Below are 18,545 nucleotides of genomic sequence, written 5' to 3'. Positions count from 1 at the left end.
CGGTCATGCCAAAGCCAATATGTGTCAGAATCCAAGAGATCTTCTCTTATGACATTATTGGATTCAATTGGTCGAATTGTAGTGACATAAAGTCCACTAGATTGACACATAAGTTTCTCTAAGATGCGCTTTCGTCCGCAATCATTAAAGGTAATGCAAAGGAACTCTTTTCTGTTCTCAGTATGCGTTTCCGCATGGAATCCGTTGGCTCTTAAATCTTTAAAACTCAATAAGGTTCGATTTGCCTTAGGAGCATAGAGAGCTTCAGTGACTTTAATCAAGGTGCCATTTGGCAATAGGAATTGGGCCATTCCATGTCCTTGAACTAAACCTGATGGCCCAGCCATCGTAGTCACAGTGGAATATGTAGGCAACATCTCCAAGAATAATTGCCTGTGTCGTAGAATGGTGTGCGTAGTCGCACTATCTGCGAGACATTGTAGTTCATCCATTCCTTAAAAGAGAAGCTCGTAATTAAAAAAAAGGAGTCATAAAGGAAAGAACTCAACTTTTATTAATAAGCCAAACGGAATTACATCATCATTTATTTCATCAAAGAAAGCGTAATCCAATAAACTTAGTTAATGCAAAGCAATGGTAGTCGTCTAACTCCTTTCGGTAATTCCAATGCAAAGGTGACCAGGTGAGTAGAGAGATGTTGGTGGAGCAAAGGCTCGCTTAAGTACCAATTATCTCAAAACCTTCCTAGACATCACAATTACATTGAGTACGCCTACTTTGAAGAAAGATTAATCCCATTGGCATCTACTATAGGATAATGTGGCGATTGCCTACATCTCTTGGAAAATGAAAAGACTTAATCAAAATCGCCAGTTTCTGGGTTTTGATTTTTGTCGTCTTCCACCCTTAGATCGAGATTGCCATCTTGATCTTCTTGTTCCATGTAATTTGCCTCCCTTGCTTCACGATACATTTTGTACGCGTTTGCAACATTCTGGGATGCTTTACATATCTTTGCCCAATGTCCAGGTAGTCCACATCGGAAACAAGCATCATTATGGTCAGGTTCCCTTGATCGAGGTGCTTTAGGAGCACTTTGAAAACGGTTGTTTCCATTGGTGGTGTTACCACCATAACCGGAGGCTTGGCCTCGCTCTCTCTTCACACGTTTACCTCCACGGTTCCGTGCACGCCTATCTTGGCGGTTTCCTTCCTCTTTAGGGCGAAAATATGGACCTGAACGTCCATAATTATCCCTACTTTTAGGGTTTCGCTCCTTGCGTCCTCCCTTGGAGGTGCGACTATAATTAGACTCCGGAATTGACTTGGTTCCCACGGGTCTAGAGTTATAGTTCTTCACAAGTATGTTGTCGTGCTTTTCAGCTACATTCATGACACCAATTAGCTCATGAAATCTTGTGATGCGTCTAGCATTGATATCAATTCGATAGTTCTTAGCTATCATTAATGCAGAGACAGGGAAGGTAGAGAGAGTTTTCTCGATCAACATCGTATCAGTGATTTGCTGTCCACAGAATTCCATCATAGACTTGATACAAAGTGCTTCCGAATTGTAGTCAAGAACAGTCTTGAAATCACAGAAGCGGAGGCTATGCCATCTCTCTTCTAAGTCGGGAACCAGGGAATCACGGACGTTGCCAAAACGCTGCTCGAGTTCTACCCATAGCTTTCTTGGGTCTTCCTCATTGAGGTACTCATTTTGGAGCGCGTCATTCATGTGCCTTGTCATGAGAATGATGGCTTTTGCTTCATTAGCCTCTCTCTTTGCTCTATTTGCTTCAAAAGCAAGAGCTTGTTGAGGAGTAAGCACGTCCTGACTTGGCTCTTGGATCGTACTCAGGATCCCATCAGCCTTAAGATGCTGGCGCACATCACGGATCCACTTGTGGTATCCTGCGCCTGTTGTCCCTAGTGGGTTGAAGCTCAACTTGTTCAGGTTACTCATCCTGAAGAACAACAAGAAAATAGGGTTAGTTTCGGAGCGAAAAAGGCTACCACGAAAAACTATAAACTTTCTGAGCGTAATCGCTTTCAAGAAATTAGGGATTTTCTGAGCGTAGTCGCTTCCAAGAAAATCTTGATTCCAAGAGGGGTTTTGGATTAAATCGAAATAATGATGTATGTGGTCGATTGTTTTCTTCTCAACAAATTCTAAGTTTGGAGGACTCTACAAGCTCCAAGCTTGGAGTGAGCACGAACCCCCACAGTTCGGCCTTTTGGTCTCCCCTATGTTGGAAGTCCCCGTGAAAAGAAGAGAAAAGTAATAAAAACTTCAAAAACGGGAACTTTTAGAAAAGTTTACCTTAAGAATTGACCGGAAAAAGTGTCCGGAAAGTAGCCGGAAAAGTGTCCGGAAAGTCGCCGGAAAAGTGTCCGGAAGTCGCCGGAAAAGTGGCCCGAAAAGTTGCCGGAAAATGGCCGGAAAAGTTGCCGGAAAATGGCCGGAAAAGTTGCCGGAAAAGTGTCCGGAAAGTCGCTCGACAGATCTGTCGACAGATGTGTCGACAGCTGCTGCGCAGCTGCTAGGCAGGGGCTAGGCTGCTGCTCGGCTGGTGGCTCGGCAGCTGCTGCGCAGGTCCTCGGCAGCGTCTCGGCAGATGCGCTCGGCAGGTCTCGGCAGGTGCTCGGCAGATGCGCTCGGCAGGTCTCGGCAGGTGCTCGGCAGATGCTCGGCAGATGCTATCGACAGCTTCTGCGCAGCTGCTCGGCAGCTTCTCGGCAGCTGCTCGGCAGGACTCGGCAGCTTCTCGGCAGCTGCTCGGCAGGACTCGGCAGCGGTTCAGAAATTCCGGCGGCCGGTTCAGGCTGTTTTTGGCCGGTTTTGGAGATTCTGAGACCGGTTCTGAGCTTCTGGGATCAAGGGCTTTGATATGTGATAGGATTTGGGGGTTTCTTGTAAAGTTGGTAAAATGACCTTGTTCGGATCATGAACTTTCTCTACTCTTATCAATTTCGATTCTAATTCTAGAGCAATTTCGTGCTGATAACGTGTTTCAGAGAAACTGAAGAGTGAATTGGTGAGTATTCCTCTCTCAATGGAGGGTTTATATAGGGTTACAAAGTAGTGTAAATTGCCCTACATACATTAGTATATTTGTTACCCAACTTCTCCACTTCTCAAGTGCATACTACACATACTCCATGATATAGACATTTACCTATTTACTACAACAGAAACCTAATTATTAAATTATACTTTGACTAACAAAATTACTTTTCTTAAATATAGACATATAGTACAGATTTTCCATAATTAGTGTTGATGAGTTAATCGTAAATAGGAAACCCCATTTTTGGGTTTAAATCATTGTCCAACCACGTTGTCTGGGCTCAGAACAATATTATTGAGGCCCGATATGAACCATTTGGTTAAATTACTGATCCTACTTCCTGATTGGCTACGAGACATCATCAAAATAAGACCACCTGTTTCCAAACACTACCTCACAATAAGAACGCACGCCATTTATCCAATAAATTACATATTTTTTGTCCTAATACCTATTTAAGTTTTTTTTTTTTTTTGAGACAATTTTTCTCTCTCTCTCTTTGAGAGAGAAGTCATTGGAGACTTTGCCATTGGGGCGGAACTAGAATTTTATGGTAGGGGTCCGAATTTAAAACGTTTATATAATAACAAATATATTTTTTTTCTCTCAAGAGCAAACATAAAAATGTAGCATATGCCTCAAGTGCTAGTCAGGAAGTTAGGTTTCTTTCTACTCCATCCTTCTTATCAGCTGCAATTGCAGCTGAATTAAGTACCATGTAATTCCCTTATTTCAATAAAGAGTGACCTCCTTCTTATCAAAAAAATAAAAATAAATAAATAAAAATGTAGCATATGAAACTCGCCATAAAAGAAAAGATAGATGCTATGAAGTTCATTAAGGAATACCAAATGAAGAAAGAAGGAACAAAAAAGAAAGAAGGACATTTCAAATATGATATTATGATAAGATAACGCAAAAGGAAATAACTAGAAGTAGGGCTGGGCGTCCAAACCCGAAAGACCGAGGACCCAACCCGAACCGAGCAAAAAAGCCCGATTCGGTTCGGTTTTGATATGAAAATTATCGGTTCGGTGCAAAGCCCGACCCGAATGTATTTTATCGGTTCGGTCTCGGGTTTCAAATATACGGAGACCGAAAGCCCCAACCCGAACTGATCTCAACCTCCCTCTCTCTCAAAACCATCTCAGCCCCAAAGGATATCGTGTTCTTCCCCCATTTCTGAAAACCCAGATTAAAACCCTAAACCATTCAGGTGATTCAACCCCATTTCAAAGTTCAGACTTTGCAGAAGGCAAGAAACCAAGAAAAAATTACCAACTCAAATCTCCGTCTCAGTACCTCTCTCTCTCTCTCTCTCGTCCATTAGCATCTCCTATTCTCCTCCGCCACTCTCCGTCTCCGAACTCCAATAGCAAGAACCAAAAGATGGAAACTTTAGAAGCAAAGTTGTGGGTTTTGGATTATTTGGGTGGAGAAATGGAAATTGAATTGTGGGAAATGAAAAACAAGTAGTTTTATAAGGATCTGAGATGGGATTTTTTCATGGCCTTGACTGGTTTGAGCTTTTGAAACTGGGAAGAGAAAGGTGTAGCCGTGTAGAAGATGAAGAAGAAGGAAAGAAAGAATAATCAAATCATGTCGGCCATATTTCTTGAGTTGTTCACATGGGTTTGTGGTGAGTGGAATCAAAAAGTGAAAGGTGTAGTATTTGTTTTTTTGGAAGAAGGAAATAAAGAATATTTGTCTCCATCTTTGTCTCGTGCCTCACTTCCCAAAACATTAAAGAAAAGAAAAGTTGCTGCAATTACCAAAGAGAAGAAAAGAAAGGACCGGGTGGAAGAAAAGAAAAGAAAAGCTGTGGTCTCCACCACCAAGAAAAGTTGCCTAGGACAAAATAAATATAAACTTTGCACATAAAATGAAGAGAGCGTCTTATGCTCCAGTGGTTGGGAGCAACACTTTCTTGTAAGAGGTCGGGGGTTAAAACTTCGCCTCTTACCAAATTTTGTGAATATTTTGCTCAGAGCTGGGAAACTGGATTTTGGGCCCGAAAAGCCCGAAGACCGAACCGGCCCGTTTGGAATCGGTTTCTGTCGGTTTCCAATTTTGAAAAAGCCTGAACCGATTGTTTTGGGTTTGGTCTCGGTTTTACAAAATTTCGGGCTCGGCCCGACCCGAGCCCAATGACTGGAATCCGGTGATTAGTGATCAGGGTCCGACGTCTAGTTTTATTGCCCTCAATAATGCTCAATAAACTTTATTGCCCCCCAACAAAATTTTATTTGATTTTATTGGGGGGGGGGGGGGGTAATAAAACTGGACAACGATGACCTCACTGGGGACATCCGGACCATGATTGAAGTCCGGCGTCCTATTTTATTGCCCCCTAATATATCCAATAAACTTTTATGGGTCCCCAATAAAAATTTATTGGGTTCTTGACCTCTTTGGTGACATATAAGGTCTCCGATGACCTCCTTGAGAACCTTCAGTGACCGATGATCAGAGTCCGAAGTCCGGTTTTTATTGCCCTCCAATAATATCTAATTAACTTTTATTGCCTCCCAATAAAAATTATTGGATTTTATTGGGGGGTAGTAAAAGTCTCTAGCGACTTTCTCGGTGACCTACAAGATCTCTGACGACCTCTCTGGTGACCTCAAACAATCTCCAGCCGATGATTGGATTTCTGCAAAGTCTCCAATAACTTTTTAATTATTTAGAGGGTAGACGTGTCTTTTTACATTTAAATGGGGTGGGTTGGAACACAAATATTTTAGTGAAGTAAGTGGGCATTTGTTAGTCCCAAATTGGATAGATGGTCAAGAACCCATTGGGATTCTCCTAGCAAGTAAATTTGGATTTTTCTAGCACATGTATTGGTCTAGTTTAACTTTGGATTTTACACTTTTCATTGCAGTATTGATTGTTGTATCTCTTCAATCATGATCATTTATTTGCTCGGTTCGATTTAAATTCCATTAACAAAAAATTAGTTCAAACACTAGAATTCGTAATCCTTGTCATTCTAAAAATTCTACATTAGAATTTCAAACAATGAAATTCTCCATTAATGAAATTTAAATTCATGAAATTATAATCCCATGATTTTAGAATTTATATGGAAATTCAAATTACTTTATACAAGCAAAATTCTCTTCTTCATCTTCTCTGAAATTTCTAGAGATTATAGCACCTTTAAAGTCTGTCTTGCCACAAATATAATATTCTTCTCACACACAACATATCGGAAGTCCTCTCGTCTACTCGAAAACGCAATCAAAGTCTGCTGGGTGATCTGTTGTGCTTTTCCCAAAAAAGCTGAACAGTCTTCGGCTGTTTTAAAAACAACCCTATGCATATAATACTGTCCCGCTAACTCTGTCAAAGGGTGTCCATGTCCCCCCGGTACGTCAATACCTTTTCATCTCCTACAAAATTGAAAAGAGTTAAGAACATTTCTCTATTAAGCTTATACGTATAAACTAATTAAGAAATCACAAAAATACATACCTCAGCCATTTGGTCATAACATCTCTACCAACAACATGAGGATGATAGAACAAAAATACAACTTTTCCTTCCAATTAAAGTTAGACTTATCTTTACTCAATCCGTCCTTGATAGGAGCAAAAAATGCAACATTTATAATATTAAAACCCTATATTTCGCTAAGTTATTTCTTTTAACTTGATCAATTTAACTTATTAGGTGTTTTATAGGTACATTGTGTTCGTGATGATACTTTAAGAGCTAAATGGAGTCTCAAAGTTCATAAATGACTAAGGAAATAATGGAGAAGAATGGAAATGCACTAAAAGGTCAATTTTACACATTTCCTACTTAGGCTAGGAGAAACCAAGGTAAACAAGGAAGGAGGGGCGGCAGACTAACCAAACGAAATCCAAATGAGCTAAAACTTTGCAGATTAATTCTAAACATCCCAAAGATCACTTCTTATGAAGAGTGCCAGAGCTCGTTTTGAGTGAAAAGCCTTTAAACAATCAGTCCAATTTTCTACATAAGCAAAACTGGAAAAATGGACCTGTAAGGAGTCTAGCAGCGTTTCCGGCCCAACAGCATGGAACTAAGCTCTGAAAATTGGACAGAATGATCTACACTCATGGTGGATCATTTCATATGAAGAAGTCGAAGGCCCATTCTGTATTCTTGGTAGAGATATAATTGAAGGAATAAAGGAGCAGAAAATAACTTAAACCTAACAAATTCCATTAAGTGTTTAAGTATTCAAACCTAACATTCCATTAGTATTTAAGTGCTCAAACCTAACCCATCATGATTTGTTTAAGGCCAAATAGTGTTGCTTGGTAGCCTATATATAAATGCTACAACAAAGAAGAACAACACATTCCTTCATCCATTCCATCTTCTTTGTCTCTCCATTTCCTTTCCATTTTCCTTAAAACATTCCTTCATCCATCATCTTCTTTGTCTCTCCATTTCCTCTCCATTTTTCTCTCCATTCTCTAGTTGCAAAGTTCTGCGTTTTTAAGCAAGGAGAGGAAGAAGAAGAAGGAACCGTGAAGATCATATCCTCCATCATCCACCTTGAAGGCTTGCTTCCAAGATTCAAGATTCCAACGTTTCAAGCTCTCCATCTCCATCTCCAACTCACGGTGTAATTCATTCTTTTTCCTTGTAATCTTTTGACTTTCTTTGTTTGGATTTGTAGAACTATGAACTATAGTTAACAAATAACGCTTAGGGAAAAGTTTAAGCCCATTCTTATGTTTGAATAAAAATTGCGATTTCTTTATGTTGATTTTTATGTTGCTTATGTGAGATTGCTTAATTGCTTAATCAATTCCATCTTCTTTGTCTCTCCATTTCCTTTAAACATTCCTTCATCCATTTCATCTTCTTTGTCTCTCCATTTCCTTTCCATTTTCCTTAAAACATTCCTTCATCCATTTCATCTTCTTTGTCTCTCCATTTCCTCTCCATTTTTCTCTCCATTCTCTAGTTGCAAAGTTCTGCGTTTTTAAGCAAGGAGAGGAAGAAGAAGAAGGAACCGTGAAGATCATATCCTCCATCATCCACCTTGAAGGCTTGCTTCCAAGATTCAAGATTCCAACGTTTCAAGCTCTCCATCTCCATCTCCAACTCACGGTGTAATTCATTCTTTTTCCTTGTAATCTTTTGACTTTCTTTGTTTGGATTTGTAGAACTATGAACTATAGTTAACAAATAACGTTTAGGGCAAAGTTAAAGCCCATTCTTATGTTTGAATAAAAATTGCGATTTCTTTATGTTGATTTTTATGTTGCTTATGTGAGATTGCTTAATTGATTTTGGATTATAGAAAACTTTTATATGTATGTGTTCTTTGGTGGCCAACTTAGGATATATGCATGTAATTGGAGCTAGATTTAAGTAGTAAAGGCTTTGGACAAAACTCGAAATCAATTAAGGATGATTGCAAATATATGAACTTTTTCATACTAGGTTGTGCACTTTGGTTGACATCCTTTCTTTGTTCTTCATGCATTGAATGTGTTCTTGATTAGCTAGCTTTCTAGACTATGATTGCATGTTCAATAGATTTAATTTAGGTGCTTTCACTTAGATTAAATATTGAAGAAAAGTAAAATATGAGAAATCGTTTGCTTACTAACGTTTCACATGGTCAACTTATTTCTCATGACATAGATAATCAACTATAGGAATTGTAATTGGATTCATATGATTGTGGTTTTGATATTTGTTCCTTGCGTTCCACCCTTGTATATGTGTTTTTACATTTTCTTTATTTTATTTATTTTAATTTTTGATTTTAAAAATCCTAATCCCCCCTTTTTACATTAACTTGTATATATTTCTATTCTTTGTTTTATTTTTGTACATAATACTTTTTACTTTTTATTAATTCTTTATTTGTTTTTGCAATTACAAGTGTACCCTCAATCCCCGGCTAGAACGATCCCTACTTATTCTATACTAACAACTACATTTTGTAGGGTTAAATTGCGCACTTGCTTTTAGCGTATCAGTCCTCTTCTTTAATCCGAGGTAAACGGATATTGATATTATAGAAGGAAATATATAACTCGAGCACTGTGCAGCATGACACTATACTCACACCATCCTTCCCAACACATATAACTGTCGACACAAGAGTATAGTTAGCAATATTGCTTATCCGATGTACTTCAACAAAAATAGAAAGTTGCGTTCAACAAAAAGATGCAACAGGCATAAAGAATACCAAACTAACCATTACAAAACAAAGATCACTTCTTGAAAATCAAGGCAGAAAACAATCAGTCCAAATCTTCACTTTAACATTATTGCCACACATGAAATAGAAGAATTTGCATGCTCAAGTTATTCATTGTTCGACAAAAGGTTAACTCTTCTCTTGTGCTCATATTTCCATGTCTTTTCTTTGCCTAATATTTGACGGAGCAGGTAGATATGTTAAGTATAGATTAGCTAGAGTGACATATGATGAAAGGGTTGATGGGAAAAAATCAACTGTTCAGTAGAATGGTATTCTTTGCATAATATTTGATAGAGCAGGTAGATATGCCAAGTATGGATTAGCTAGAGTGACATGTGATGAAAAGTTTGATGGGGAAAAGGGAAAAAATCGACTGTTCAGTAAGGGAGAGAAATACCAGTCAGTAATCCCCCCGTTGCTTCATCCAACAAAGCATACGTCAATAGAGAAAAATTGAGAATTCGAACTATCTGCGACAATCAAGGACCAAAATATCGAGTTTCGAGGAAATTTCGATGGTCCCGGAAACGGAAATTTCGACGGAAATATCGATTTCGGTAAATAATCAAGAAAAATGATGGAAATTTGAAGAAAAACATGGAAATTTTAAGTAAAACTTTTAGATATGTTTATTTAATCAATTGTCTACTATATATGAAAACAAAACCTTAATAAACATTGTTATACAGTAATTTTTAATAATTTAAGATGAAACGGTAAAGTTTAATCACCTACAACTCTGAAAATTTTAGAAATAAACATCTTTTTTTTTTTTTTTGATGGCCGGAAATCCAATGGGAGGCTAGGCCATTACATATTATATACATTCTTTGTACATATCATACATTACACCTTGAATTTCATGAGTAACTTAAAATCACGTAGAAGACTTATGAGGTACAAAATTCAAAATGTAATTGATTGTTCTATGTTAGTTACTGATTGAACATTTACCTAAGTTTTCATATTCATAGGCAAAATGAATATATATTAGAATGTTGCAATGATAACATAAGTGTAGGTGCAGCAGAGTTGGCTAAGGCTCTTGCTCAAAGAGCAATGAAGTGACCAAGGTTTGAGCCTTGGTGACTTTGTTGATTTTTTTTATTGGAATTTTTTGCCAACTATATGTCAGCCACATGATGTTGATATGGCATGTGACTAATGTGAGAAAGGGTGGTAGAGTGGTGGTGACAAGCGATGTGAGAAAGGGTGGGAAGAGTCGGAAAGTTCCGGAAATTATCCAAAATTTCGAAAAATATCGTCAATTTCTCGATATTTCCAGAAATTTCGGGAAATTTCTAAAATATCTGTCTAAATATACTTGGATGGTCACGGAAATTACTCAAAATTTCGCAAAAGATCATCAATTTCTCGATATTTCCGGAAATTTCAGAAAATTTTCAAAATATCCGTCGAAATATATTTGGATGGTCACAGAAATATCGACACCCCAAAAAAATGAAAATTTCGACGAAATATCGCCGAAACTTTCGATTTTTTAGTCCTTGGAATCGAACATTTTGATATTTTTTCCACATTCGTTTCACAATGGTAGCAGCATACTCAGAGCCACTGCCAACTGCCTTCCAATTTGGAACCTCCTCCAAGCCACATGCACGGTCTTCCTTCTCTTTAAAGAGATCGTACAGAAAACAACAATTTGGAGCCTACATGGAAAATTTCAAGTTAAAAGAGTATATTAAAAATAACTAACAAAAAAACAACAAATTCAATGCAATAAAACAACCACCTCTGATTGTAATCCAGCAATAAGGAACATGGTACCACCCGCATCAGGATCCCTCTCAATTGACTAACCAGCGACACCTACATTCCACACACAATTCTAACCTGTTCCATTCCTGGTCTCATCATTCATCATTGATCATAAGCTTCATGTGACGACATGTTTTTGCAGCTTCAAGTAAGTCACCAACCAATGTTGAAACTATGTGGGGCGTTATGATTTCAAATTTCTTATAATCATCCGACACTGAAAATTTTCAAAATGTAAGGAACTTCAGTAAATGAGGGGGGGGAGCCTTAAAAAAAAAGAAAAAAGAAGAAGAATAATAAACAAATTTACCTAAACTCTTTTTGCCAAGGACTAAAAAATCGAAAGTTTCGGCGATATTTCGTCAAAATTTTCGTTTTTTTTTTGTGTCGATATTTCCGTGACCATCCAAATATATTTCGACGAATATTTTGGAAATTCTCTGAAATTTCCGGAAATATCGAGAAATTGATGATATTTTGCGAAATTTTGAGTAATTTCCGTGACCATCCAAGTATATTTAGACAGATATTTTAGAAATTTCCCGAAATTTCCGGAAATATCGAGAAATTGACAATATTTTTTGAAATTTTGGGTAATTTCCGGAACCTTCCGACTCTTCCCACCATTTCTCACATCGCGTGTCACCACCACTCTACCACCCTTTCTCACATCAGTCACATGCAACATCAACATCATGTGGCTGACATATAGTTGGCCAAAAATTCCAATAAAAAAAATCAACAAAGTCACCAAGGCTCAAACATTTGTCAATTCATTGCTCTTTGAGCAAGAGTCTTAGCCAACTCTGCTGCACCTACACTTGTGTTATCATTGCAACATTCTAATATATATTCATTTTGCCTACGAATATGAAAACTTAGGTAAATGTTCAATCAATAACTAACATAGAACAATCAATTACATTTTGAATTTTGTACCTCATAAGTCTTCTACGTGATTCTAAGTTACTACAATTCAAGGTGTAATGTATGATATGTACAAAGAATGTATATAATATGTAATGGCCTAGCCTCCCATTGGGTTTTCGGCCATCAAAAAAAAAAAAAAAGATGTTTATTTCTAAAATTTTCAGAGTTGTAGGCGATTAAACATTTACCTTTTCAATTTAAATTATTACAAATTACTATATAACAATGTTTATTAAGGTTTTCTTTTCATATATAGTAGACAATTGATTAAATAAACATATCTAAAAAATTTAACTTAAAATTTCCATGTTTTTCTTTAAATTTCCGTCATTTTTCTTGATTATTTACCGAAATCGATATATCCTTGATATTTCCGTCGAAATTTCCGTTTCCGGGACCATCGAAATTTCCTCGAAACTCGATATTTTGGTCCTTACTTTTTGCAAGTACCACGAGAATCAGTGGCAACGACTACACACTCTTTTGAAACCCATGCAATGTTTGTAGTGCCTTGAACCTGTAAATTGCATTAGATAGGGGAAATTATACGAGAGCCGACTCTTCTAAAATGTTTTTGACTGAAATAATAAATCGTAATCATGTATGATCATATAATACGCATCATATATATCAACAAAGAAAATTTGTATTTAGTCTACTGGCCGGTAGTACCTTGTATTAGCTCACTTAACACTCCTGGCCCCCTCAAGTTGGGGAATAGATGTCTCGCATTCCCAACTTGTTTAGTGAGCTGTGGAACACTTTTCCAGAAACAGCTTTGGTAAGAATATCTGCAAGTTGATCTTCAGTAGGTACATGTGGCATGTTGATGATTCCCGACTCTAACTTCTCCTTGATGAAATGTCGATCAACTTCAACATGTTTTGTTCTATCATGTTGAACTGGATTGTGTGCTATATCAATGGTTGCTTTATTGTCACAGTACAAATTCATAGCATACTTGGGTTTGAATCCCAAGTCTTTCATTAAATTACGAAGCCATAACATTTGGCATACTCCATGAGCCATTCCTCTAGACTCAGCTTCTGCACTAAATCCTCTCCGCCGCTACGCTCACCTGCCCCGGTGAAGCGACACCTGCTGCCTTTCCAGATCGATCCGCCCGAAACCAGCTTCTGTAAACCACCTGCAAACCAACACAAGCACAAGAGTTTCAAAGAGAGATATCAAAGGTTAGTAGGCAAGCTCATTTATCTCTCACACACCCGACCTAATATTGCATATGCTGTAAGTGTTGTAAGCCAATCCATGCATGCACCAAGTGAAGATCACATGGAAGCAGTACATAGAATTCTGAGGTATTTGAAGACAAATCCCGGTAAACGGATCATGTTCTCCAAGAACAACCATACAGACATAGCTGGATACACAGATGCAGATTGGGCTGGTTCTATCACTGATAGAAGATCTACTTCAGGTTATGAGTCTTTTGTATTTCATTTATCTGCTATTGTTATTCCAAATAAAGTGCAGGATGCTCTAGCAGATCCTAAGTGGACTAAAGCTATGGAAGATGAAATGGAAGCCTTGCAAAAGAGTCACACATGGGAACTAGTGCCAAAACCTGCAGGGAAAAGAATAGTAGGGTGCAGATGGATCTATACATTGAAGTACGCAGCTGATGGTACATTGGATAGATATAAAGCCAGGTTGGTTGCTAAAGGGATTCTTCATGTTGATATTAGCTCACTTAACACCTTGCAAGAATCAGATTCATGAAGGAAATATGATTCGCTTGTATTCTTATCTCCTGCATTGCACTGTCCTTTTTCATTGTCACTCTCTCCAGCAAGCACATCAGTATCATTCTGACCATGGAGTAGAGGATCTAGCTTCAAGAATTGAAGGAACCTTGGGTGCAAACAGTGTGCTTTATCCTGTTTAGAGTTCATTTCAGGATACCCAAAGGAGGGTTTCTCTTCCCCATGGCTAGTGACACTTGAGCCATACATTTCGTCTCCAATACACTCTGAATCACCACCAGAATCAAGTGAAAGGTCCTGAAGGCACTTTGAATCAATAGCGTTGTCAGTTGGAAGGTCCTGGAGACACTTCTCATCACTACCGCTGTCAGTTGAAAGGTTCTGAAGATCCTTTAAATCACCACCATTTCCACTTAAGAGGGATGAAAGACACTTTGAATCACCACCATTCACAATAAATGCAGACAAAGCCAGAGTGTGAGTTGTTCTGAGTGTAGGAAGGAGGCGGCATTGAGGACTAGAAAATGTTGGACGGAGGATCATGTGAGTTGGAGTTCCATGTTTGCATATGGGGAGAATCTCGATGGTACATAAATCGGAGACACGCTTCAGGAAGTCACTGAGCTTAGAGTAGCCCACAGATGAGTGATCCAGTTCTAACCCAAATTTAGCCTTGAAGTCAGCTTTTAGAGAAGAGAGAGCATAATTTGAATGCTTTGACAGACCTTGTAAGAACCCAGGAAACCACTTGTTGAAAACCTTTAGCCATGTAGGAGTGCTTGGGTCCTCAGAGCTCTTGGTAACATGTGCTTGAGGTTCAATGGAACAATCTGCTGGTTGTTTAAGGACTAATCTATCAGCCCAAGAACTTTGTTCAGGGTTATCACCTTCCACAATATTCTCGTTCGGCTTCTGCAGTGGAAGCTGGTATTGAAAACTCTTCTCTTGATCTTGTGGTTGAGGTGACATTTTCTCAAGGTCAGCTCCCAAAACCAATTTTGGAATCAAACTTTTTATTTCAACTTTCTTGCCTCTCAAGGTGATGTAGCGCGCTAGCATGGCTTCTGAAGCAGATTTCTCCCCTCTAAATGTGACAAAACCAAAGCCTCGAGATTGTATCTTGTTCTCTATTTGAGTTACAATAACTACAGCATCTTCCACCGATCCAAACTCTTCTTCACAGAGCTTTCTCAAAGCATCTGGCTCACAAAGTAAATACAGAATTATGCTTGTCAGAAAATAGACTTGTATACATCTATTATTTTGGATTATTGATCCTGCAAGATAATCGTAATTAATAAAACTTGGATTATTTTGACGAAATTTTCGTAGGTTCATTACCAGAGTCCACTGAAGGAGGAAGTCCTCCAACAAAGATTTTGCGTTTGAGTAGTTTAGCAGCAAAAGAATGATTCCTGTCTTCTCCCTCCTTCACTTTCTGAGACTCCTCACAATGTGAATTAAAGCACTTTGCTCCTCTGACACATCCTTGATGACAGTTGAAGTACTTACAAACGTCTGCCTTGGTGCTTGAGTTGACATTTCTAGCATTCACAGGGGTAACAACTTGAGAACCATGAACAAAGTAAAGATATAAACATGCACGAGTATGCCTGCTGACACACAAGCACATAAGACAGAATTTTCTTTTCTTTGAAACACATAACAAGCAACTTTGATGCATGTAACAAGGGTCACCTTTTGGTAGTGGTCTCTTCATCTTCAAATTAACATTCTATGTCCTGCTATCTGTATGCTCTTTTGAGATGCTTTGGATTTATACTTGTGATTTTTTGGGTCATTTTTTGACACACTATGACACTGCTGATTTTGATTGGAATTTGAAGCTGACAGTTGTTTCTTTTACTTCCAGTAATTGGTAATGCACTCTCAAGAAATCCAGGTCTCGGGCAGGTTGTTGCACGAGTTAACATTCTAGCATCAGAAGGGTAAGATTTCAGTGCATTTATGGAGAGACTACTAAGCATTGTTTAACTCAAGAAACTCACCTGTCTCATTTTCTTGATTTAGGGTACAAAAGAATTTTGAGGGAACTCTAGTTGGTGCTGATCGTGCGAAGGATCTTGCTGTCTTGAAGGGTTTTTTTTTTTTTCTTTCTGTGCCATGGATAATTTTTTGTTCAATGAAACCATTGTTGATTTTTGTCCACTTCGGCCTTCCGGTACCCAATTTCTGCTTAATTCAACATGTCAACTCAATTAACTTCTGCCTCTGTTATTTTGTTGAACTGTCGACCTGAAGTTTAAAGTCTGATTCATCACTTGTATTTTGTGGCTGCACTTTCTAAATTGCAGTGTCTTAGCAGTTTACTAGTAGCTAGGCACTGATATCTCTAAATTGCTAGGTAGAAGCCTCTGAAGATCTGTTGAGACCTATTGTTGTGGGGCAGTCATCTTCTCTAAGAGTTGGGCAGCAATGTTTAGCAATTGGAAATCCATTTGGATTTGATCATACCCTTACTGTTGGAGTTATTAGTGGACTGAATCGAGACATTTTTAGTCAAGCGGGAGTCACCATTAATGGTGGAATTCAAACCGATGCAGCTATCAATCCTGGGAACAGGTTAGTCTCTTCATTCTAATGTAAAAGACTTAGTTCAGAAGCTCCCATCCCCATTTTCTTCTTTGACATGAGGCTGCAGCCAGTGCATCTGCTGTTCTGTAGTTTTTGAAGTTTGGACTTAAAATATTCTTTTATTCATAGTCAGTGGTGTTAAAAATTGACCATCACCTGCTCCTAACTGTTTCTTACTCTGCCAGTGGAGGACCCCTGCTAAATTCAAACGGAAATTTGATTGGGATAAATACTGCAATATTTACTCAGACAGGTAAGTAATGTATATGAAAGTAAAGTCCCTTATAGAAACTCTAATATGTATTCAAAACTTGAAATTTGAGAATATACATAGTTGTAATGATTTTCTGAAAATTTCATTGGTTTGACAGGTACATCAGCAGGTGTAGGATTTGCTATCCAATCATCAACTGTGCTAAAAATTGTCCCTCAGTTGATCCAATTCGGCAAAGTAAGTATACTTGCCAAGTATTTATAGTTTCCACTGATTCTGATTTTTTTTTTTGTTCCTTTTCACAAGTCAACACTCAAAATAACACCTGTATAGTGTGCTTCAATGCACTTTGACCATTATACTATTGTTGGTTGGTTGACATACTTGTGCCTTTTTGAAAACAGTTATCTGCAACATTAACTAGAGAAGCATTTGGATTATGCCAACCAGAAAATACTTGATGTTTATTCTTTTATTCCTCCATGTCAGGTTGTTCGAGCTGGTTTGAATGTGGATATAGCTCCAGACCTGATTGCAAATCAACTCAATGTTCGTTATGGAGCTCTTATTTTACAGGTATCCTGTGGATTTCGAGTTGAAAATCAATTAATTAATAATCTCCATGTTTCATATATTCATATCCATCCATTTAATAATTTGCTTCAAAAGTTTTTAATCAACTTTGCAATGCTTCAGGTCCCTAAAAATAGTGTTGCGGCGAAGGCTGGCCTACTTCCTACCACAAGGGGAATTGCGGGTAACATAGTCCTCGGGGATGTCGTTGTTGGAGTTAACAACAAACCTGTGAGCTATTGCTTATTCAAACTCTTATCCTTTCTTCTTTTCTAAGATAAAAATTTACTTGGAGTAAATCTGGACATAATCCTCAACCCCTTATATGGAGATAGTTACTTAGCTCGATTCTATATCTTATATCAGGTTAAAAACCAACCAGAGTTGAACAGCGTATTGGATGAATTTAGCGTGGGGGAGAAAGTAATCTTAAATATTCAGAGAAGCGGTGAAAATTTGGAGGTTCCCATAATATTAGAGGAAAAGAGTTCATAATTGGTATGCTGATGATTTTTACTTGTTAATCAGCATAGCATTTCCTCATTTGTATGAGTATATTATTATTCTTGGTCCTGAGATGTACAATGAGGAATTACCTGTATATGAACGGTTTCTGGAAAATAAGTTGAATCAACCAGTCTTAGGTATTTTCAAATACATCAAGTTTCAGAAGAAAATGAGGTCAATGCCTCGTTTGGCATCTTAAATCAAAATTTCTGTCAACCACTAAATCATTGATGCAATGATAAAAATGATTTGAATAGATAGAACAATAACAAGTACTACATCGATACTTTAAACTAACGAATGCAATTCTTTTGAACAATGGAATTGGAGCTACAGCTGCAGCTAGCTAGCTGCTTAACAATGTCTCTACATCTTCTTGAACATCAGCCACGGGCATCTCATATCGGCAAATAGGGCAATGGTGACTCCGTCTCAGCCATTTCTCAATGCACGATCTATGAAACGAATGCAAACATGGCATTTGTACAGCATACTTTCCGGCAGTAAACTCATCGGAACAAACAATACAGCAATCGCTATCACTTGGCCTTGCAACTACATTGTTACCACTCTTACTGCCACGACTTCTTCTTCTTTTTCTTTGACGACCTTCATGACCCTCCTCCAAGTCTGCGGCCACTACCCTAACCCTCTTCAGTAGCTTCTTGATCGATGACTCACTCGCGGGTACAATTAACTTTTCTGCTTCCCTCTCTGCCATCAAAATCGATTCCCTTGTAGCTCTACACTCCTCGCACTCGCAGCGATCCAATACTTGTTCAGTTATTTCAACTTTCACCTTCAATAGCTTGATCCAATCAATGTATTGGGAGTCAGAGTAGCGGTTGACAACTCTGACAATTTTATTCACAATCTCATCGTGAAAATCACTTCCCGGCTTGATGTCAGGGTTTGCTGCAGACATCGACTTAGAAAGAATCTCTGTCGACGAAGACAAAATGCGAAGATCACAACATCCACATATT

The 18,545-nt window shown here is 38.2% G+C and overlaps 1 protein-coding gene across 1 annotated transcript; it reads left to right on the top strand.

The window, feature by feature from the left end:
- Window positions 1-15,436: 15,436 nt before the first annotated feature.
- Window positions 15,437-17,647, top strand: LOC133734072 (protease Do-like 8, chloroplastic). The gene is made up of 9 exons (XM_062161731.1): window positions 15,437-15,455; window positions 15,544-15,619; window positions 15,702-15,769; window positions 16,040-16,253; window positions 16,451-16,518; window positions 16,637-16,716; window positions 16,969-17,055; window positions 17,176-17,283; window positions 17,419-17,647. The coding sequence occupies exons 1-9, from the start codon at window positions 15,437-15,439 to the stop codon at window positions 17,545-17,547; spliced, it is 849 nt and encodes a 282-aa protein (XP_062017715.1). The 3' UTR covers window positions 17,548-17,647.
- The last annotated feature ends 898 nt before the right edge of the window (window positions 17,648-18,545 follow it).

This window comes from Rosa rugosa, chromosome 1, assembly GCF_958449725.1.
Source record: "Rosa rugosa chromosome 1, drRosRugo1.1, whole genome shotgun sequence".
NCBI classification, from domain to species: domain Eukaryota; kingdom Viridiplantae; phylum Streptophyta; class Magnoliopsida; order Rosales; family Rosaceae; genus Rosa; species Rosa rugosa.
The sequence above is the reverse complement of the archived record's forward strand: the minus strand, read 5'-3'. Positions and strand labels throughout refer to the sequence as shown.

Excerpts from the sequence above, each read along its gene's own strand:
- LOC133734072 (XM_062161731.1), top strand. Across the intron at positions 16,519-16,636 it reads TGCAATATTTACTCAGACAG|GTACATCAGCAGGTGTAGGA; the intron begins GTAAGTAATGTA and ends TTGGTTTGACAG. Across the intron at positions 16,717-16,968 it reads AGTTGATCCAATTCGGCAAA|GTTGTTCGAGCTGGTTTGAA; the intron begins GTAAGTATACTT and ends CCTCCATGTCAG.